A 6274-nucleotide genomic window follows, 5' to 3' on the forward strand; every position below is an offset into this window, starting at 1 on the left:
CTCAGTTACATTTTCAATTCTGTAATCGACCTGGACTTAGACGGCAAATCAACAAGGATTTAAGCTCTCAGCTTGAAAGGACAGGTGGTCTCACATACTCTCCACATAAGAATATATTCTGTCGGTTTCTGACTTTGTTTTCCCTTGCCCCCTGTGAATTTTGAGTTTACCCAAAGATCTTTACATTTTGTTTCATTAATTTAACCTCATTCATTCAGGGAGGGTATCAAAATTTTAAAAAATCTTAAGTAGGAAACTGCTTGCTAACCTCTGTACTGCCCTTTCATTGATTAATGTGAGCTACCATTCATTTATTAGCATGCCCCTTTATACTGTCTGTAAACTGTCTATATAAAATAAATAAAATTACACTGAATTGAATTCAAATGATTACACTTAAAGTACTACTGGCAGATTGCAGCTGGCCATTTTCCGTGCCTTGCAATATCACTGCAGGAGTCTTCAGGGAGTTGCATGGGCTTAACTGCTTAATTATTGACACCTGAAAAGACATCTCTTGGGTAAATTGGTCAAACCATGTTGTCTGTTAAGCTCTTCATGCTTTCATGACTGTGTTTTTCTTATACCTTGATTTTAACTTATATGATGTTCTAAAAATAAAACCCATGTCTTTATTAACTCTAGAGTCGTCTCCATTTCATGTTTCTCTTTGTCAGCACAGTTTGTATCACATAATTACACAGAACACAGTTTATTCCCTGAGAAAGAAACATAAATATTACGTTGAAGCATGAAAGGGTTACAGTTTTGTCAAGAAAAACAGTTTAATCTCATTTTGTTGTATTGATTACTTTGTGAGGGTACATGCCACTTGGATGGATTTCCTTTTAGGCATAAACTCTTCTGAGAGACTACCACCATGTTTTTATTGACCTTCCTTGCCTCTGCCTCTGTTGATGCAGGAAAAGTATTGAACACGGACCTGCGCCACTACCTCAGTCTGCAGTTTCAGAAGGGCTCGCTGGACCACAAGCTTCAACAGATCATACGGGACAACCTCTACCTACGCACCATCCCCTGTAAGTACACCATTGATGGCATTCACTATACATGGTTTGAATGTACAGTCTACCCTATTTTCAGCGCATGTGCACTTTTGTCTGAAGCACCCTATGGGAATAATGAGGCCGTTCTGTATGCATCTGACAGCTGGAAACATATTGCACGGAAAAGCAGCAGGCCTGTTCCGATTTTATTACGCAAGCCTGAATACGCACACCGCACTCAAACACATATGTACCCTGTCTGCTCCTGCACTGTCAGTCACTCACAGCTCTCTGTCACACACACTACAAAACACACATTTCAGTGTCACCATAGCAACCCGGCCAAGGACATCTCTGTAACCCCCGTGTAACTTATTTACTTCTGTGCCGTATCATCACAGTGATCAAAGTCGTATTCTTTCCATAAATATCCCTGCTTTTTTCCTCCCCTTCTCTGCTTTTCCTTGCTGACATTCTACTCAGCGGGGCCGTCACCAGCTATTATTCTTTGCTGTAATCAGTAATGGAGTGGTAAATAAAAAGGTTGGTACTGTGGACTGCCAGACAGCACTGCAGTGAATGGGTTTTGGGGTAATAGTAATTTTGAGTGAAAAACTGAAAAATATTTATAAGCAATATTAGTCATTTCATTACAAATTAATATATTCCAAAAACATACAATCCCTGTAATTCCAAACAGTGGAAATGTTTCATAATGTCTTCAGGATTTGGACTGGGTTAGTCGAGTAAAATTCGTTTTTACCATGCAGACAGAAACCTTTCATTGGTAAAATGTCACTTTCCAGGAGCTAAGAAAAAGAAGAACACATTTGCAGCCTGACGCCTCTGCATTTTCTAACCTTTTTTAGATAATTCAAAAGGTCTTATAAGCTTGAATGTTTGCCGTTTTTGTTAAATGAAAGCATGGAAATTACCAAAATTAGAGATGAGTCTGTTAGCACAGCAAAGGTGCAAATTAATATCCCGATTAAGGGTTGTGTGGGTTGCATAAATGCAGGCTGTTTGCCACAATGATGGGAACGCCTCTAAAATTAGAAATGCAGTTTTATTTATTTTCTTAAAAGGATTTTTTTTTGTACTGTATCTGTCTGCATTGCTACTGTAATTTAAAAACAGATTTCCATTTAGAAGAAAAGCCCATTTGTATTAAATTTATTGTAAAACGGTGAAACACTGATGTTGCATGACGCACAAGGAGAAACTGCACAGAATTTTAAGGCACCAGATGATGTGCTGAAGTGAAACTGCATCGACGGGAGACGTGACTCTGACACGGTGTCTGTAAGTCTGACGTAATGTTCGCACAGATATATTGGCCTAAATATTTACCACGTCATGCTGAACACTGACTCTGCTCAGAGAAATGCCGTAATTGGGTGTAGTCAAGGTTTTAGTCACGTGCAAAGGGACTTCTCCTGAGGCGATGACAGACTCTGAGGCACAGCACTGTCACAAACATGCAGCATCTCAGCACTCTCGCCCCTCAGGGCTGGAAGTTGCTCTGCTTTGTTCAGAGGGGTCATGCAGCGCAAGTGTGAAAATTTTCAGAGAGTAAGCTGCTTACCTTTAATATATATTTTACTTAACCTCCTAGGACGTGGCATCCACATATGTGGACATCGCATTTTGGGTTGTCTAGACCTAATAACACTAATTTTTCTCTACAAGGGCCTGATATCCACTTACGAGGACATTCTACTGCCAATGTTCTATCAAAATTTAAAACAAATGTCCTCATATGTGGATCTCATTTTTGTCAGAAACAAAAATCAGGTAAAAAAAAAAAAAAATCTGGCAATTCTTTGTTTTTACATTCATGAGGTCCCAATACGTCCAAATATCAAAGAGAAATTAAAAATGCATGCCATGGAAGAGTTCGGGTCTTAGGAGGTTAAGGACGATCCTTCTTCCATCCCTCACCTCAGTCAGTTTCTGAGGTTCTTGTCCTTCTTTGTTTTTCTTTGTGTTTGTTCCTCTCATATACCTGTCAGTCATTTTGTGAACTTTGTTAATTTTTCTTCTCAAAACCTGGCTGCACTGGTAGAATCTTGGGTCAGTTACACTCGATGGACAGAAGTTGATTATAGAGCTTTACAAAACTCATTCCAGTAATTTCCCCCCCAGCACTGCTACCTGTCACTCTCACCTGCTCTTCTCTGCACACACACACAACATAACATGCTCGGACTCTTTTCTGTCACCCATCCACACACCCCCAGTATTAACTACCTGTTCAAACACGACGTTGTATATTTTCATGTACCGCGGCGGCGGTCGGTGAGATATTACAGGCTTTGACCACCATTCATCATCAGCAGCCAGTGGGTTCGGTGCATGAGTCTGACTCTCTAATCCCCTGCTTGAATTACTGTCTTAATGAGCAAGAGTCCGGGACTTGCACAGTGACGGCACCTCCATCATTCACTCCCTCGCTCTCGGTCTCCCATCCTTCACCCTCTCTGTTTCACTTTCACTCTTTTTCTGTTTCAATTACCCTTGGCTCCCTTTTTTTTTTTTAACTTGTTTTTCTCCTTTCAGCTTTATTTACATTGTGGTTTGAATTCATAAAAGCAAAAACATTTGAACCACAACTAATAATTTAAAACAAACAAAAAAGATCAGTTTTTGCAGTTTATAACCTTGAAATGCTCCAGTGTATATAACCTAGTGTTGGCATTCCAATATCAGGTGCATAAAAACATTTTACCTGTTCCAGAATCAATTACAGTAGCATACTGTAGCATATATTATCCTCCATGTATCCAGAATAGCATTACAATATTGAATAACTGGTTGGTTTTACAGCACCAATTCAGTATTTACTCATTGTATACAGAGTGACCACACTGGTATCAACCATACCAGACAATAGTGCAGTGCAACAGCAACACAAGCTGCTTTGTTGAGTAGTGTGAATGGCTTCTTTTTTTTTTTTTAGCCCGCAATACTCTATCTTCTGCTCCCCTGCTGTGTTTTGCAGTTATTTTGCTCTTGCAATTTCACCCTGCAACTCTTCAGCATGGATTCAGCTGGTCATATTTTTGGCACAGAAAAGTGAAAAGTTGTATTTATAATTATGTGCAATGAGTACTCTTACCCTATAAGTAACACTCTGGCATTACAAATGAGGACACATAACAATTCACTGAATGTGTTGAACATGACGAGCTGATGATAAACAAGCACATTTGAGAGCCATGTGTGACAATCATGCTGACAGCAGGCGGATTAGCGGTTGGTTTGTGTCACCATGCCAGTGGTCCACTTTAGTTAACTACCACCACACTGCACTACGCTAACACAACTACAGCTGATCTGTGCCATTCTGTTTGTGCAGCCTACTAACACCATAAGGTCAATTCTACTGAGCTTTAGATTTTAGGTTCATAATGCAAGCATTACTTTTAGGCCAGTTATGAAACACAAAACAAATTTTTTAAGAGACAGAAAGAAGAGGACAGGCGATGAAGAGTGGTCTGTAATGGAGGAAAAGGGGGGAACAGAGAGAACACGCGAGCACAGTCTTTGCTGTTTGTGTGTGGTAAATCCCTGAGCCTCCTTGACAGGGTCTTGGGACGGGCTCCATCTCATTTGGACTGTTACGAAAACGCTGGAGGAGGCTCTCAAGTGCTCTGAAGAGAACAAAAAGAGGAGGATTTTCTAAGAGGACAGAATGCTCAGGGTCACAAGCGGTCCCTTGACTCCCCACCAAGATCAGAGATGGGGAGAAAGAGCTTTATGCCAAACAAACTCTCCGTCTCTCTCTCTCACTCACACACACACACACACACACACACACACACACACACACAGACTGCACTAGTGCAGGTACATGCACAGACAGGAATGCAGGGATGGATCAACGTGTCATGTACAAATGCTGCTGGACTGTCCCCCCATTTTCTCATTTCCCAGATTGCTCATCTTCCCTGCTTCCTCTCCTTGTGTCTTAGGTCCTCCCACCAGAGATGTGAGTGGAGGAGGCAAGGAAGGGTTATGAGGAGAGAGGAGTTGAGACATTTAACAAAATAATTCTTCGTTGCCTGTATTTGAAAGTGCGACCAGTTAAATATTATGTTTTACGCAACATACGTACCTTTTTTAGTCACGCACAAATAGTGAAGGGTAGAAAGCTTAATCTTAAATAACTGACAAAACACAAAAAGGATGAGTTATTTAAACAGTCCATCTCTCACTGTAGTTTGTATATTCAAGCTGTGAGTCATATCTCTTTTATACACTGAAGGTAAAAAACCACTTCGACAAAGGACACACCTGCCCATCGTCAATTACATCTCCTCTGACAAACCTCCTCTTTCCTCTTTCCTCCAAGTGCATTTAAAGAAATGAGACATTCTTCAACGTGGCATACTGAGATTGATTTCCGGATCACAGGCAGAAGGATGGAGGATAGACAAGACACGGAGCCACAAATTAGAGAAATTAGAAAAGCATTCTGACCTCGCTCTCTGCATGCTAAATGTGGCAACAGCTCATTCCTTGTGCTCCGCCTCCCTGTTCTCCTCATCAACTGATTTTCACAATTTCCGAATAAATCAATACTGGTAGAAGGTAGATGTTATGCTGTTAAAGGAGCTGTTATGCATTTACTTTTTATATGGCAATATAGGGTAGTCTGTTTTACAACAAGACATCAGCAGATAGCTATGTGACAGAGTTTGCCACAGTATATTTTCTCAAAAGGGAATATTCTGCAGAAATACCAAAAGAGTTTGGATTTGTGATGATCCCCTTTGCTTTCCCTGTTCTTTCTTTCTTTCAATTTCAACATCAAAGCCCTAAGCCACCCTTGTTTGAAGTACCATCATAAAACTGTGCACGAACTCAACATGTTAAATTTATGGCCTGCCACTTCTGACTGACTACCTCTGAAGTTCCCATTGTGGCAACCTCGAGTCCAGACGGTTCAGAAAATAGGTCTCAGCAGTTAGACCTTGGAAGACTAAGGTGACAGGTTTTTTTTCTAACCAAGATAGACAGGCGCACAGCTCTGAACCACTACTCATAACCATAAAATAAAAAGAATAGTTTGACATTTTAGGAAATGGTCATTCAATTTCTAATAAGAGTTTTATGAGAGCGTTGACACCATCCTGAATGTTAAATGCAACGCTAAAGCCAGCAGCTTGTCCGTCATAGTGACAGGAAACTGGCTTTGTACCAAGGACAAATCTGCCTAACAATGCCAGTGAAGTGAAGTTTAGTTTGTATTATTAATGGAGTGT

General features: G+C 40.5%; 1 protein-coding gene across 4 annotated transcripts in view; it reads left to right on the forward strand.

Moving 5' to 3' along the window:
• LOC134627469 (membrane-associated guanylate kinase, WW and PDZ domain-containing protein 3) overlaps positions 1-6274 on the forward strand; it is a 126479-nt gene that overhangs the window by 83796 nt on the left and 36409 nt on the right. For all 4 annotated transcript variants that reach the window (XM_063473573.1, XM_063473571.1, XM_063473572.1 and 1 more), the window contains exon 2: positions 924-1040. In XM_063473573.1, coding sequence (XP_063329643.1) covers positions 924-1040 — 117 coding nt within the window. The remainder of the gene's footprint in view (positions 1-923; positions 1041-6274) is intronic.

Source organism: Pelmatolapia mariae, linkage group LG5 (genome assembly GCF_036321145.2).
Source record: "Pelmatolapia mariae isolate MD_Pm_ZW linkage group LG5, Pm_UMD_F_2, whole genome shotgun sequence".
NCBI classification, from domain to species: Eukaryota; Metazoa; Chordata; class Actinopteri; order Cichliformes; family Cichlidae; genus Pelmatolapia; species Pelmatolapia mariae.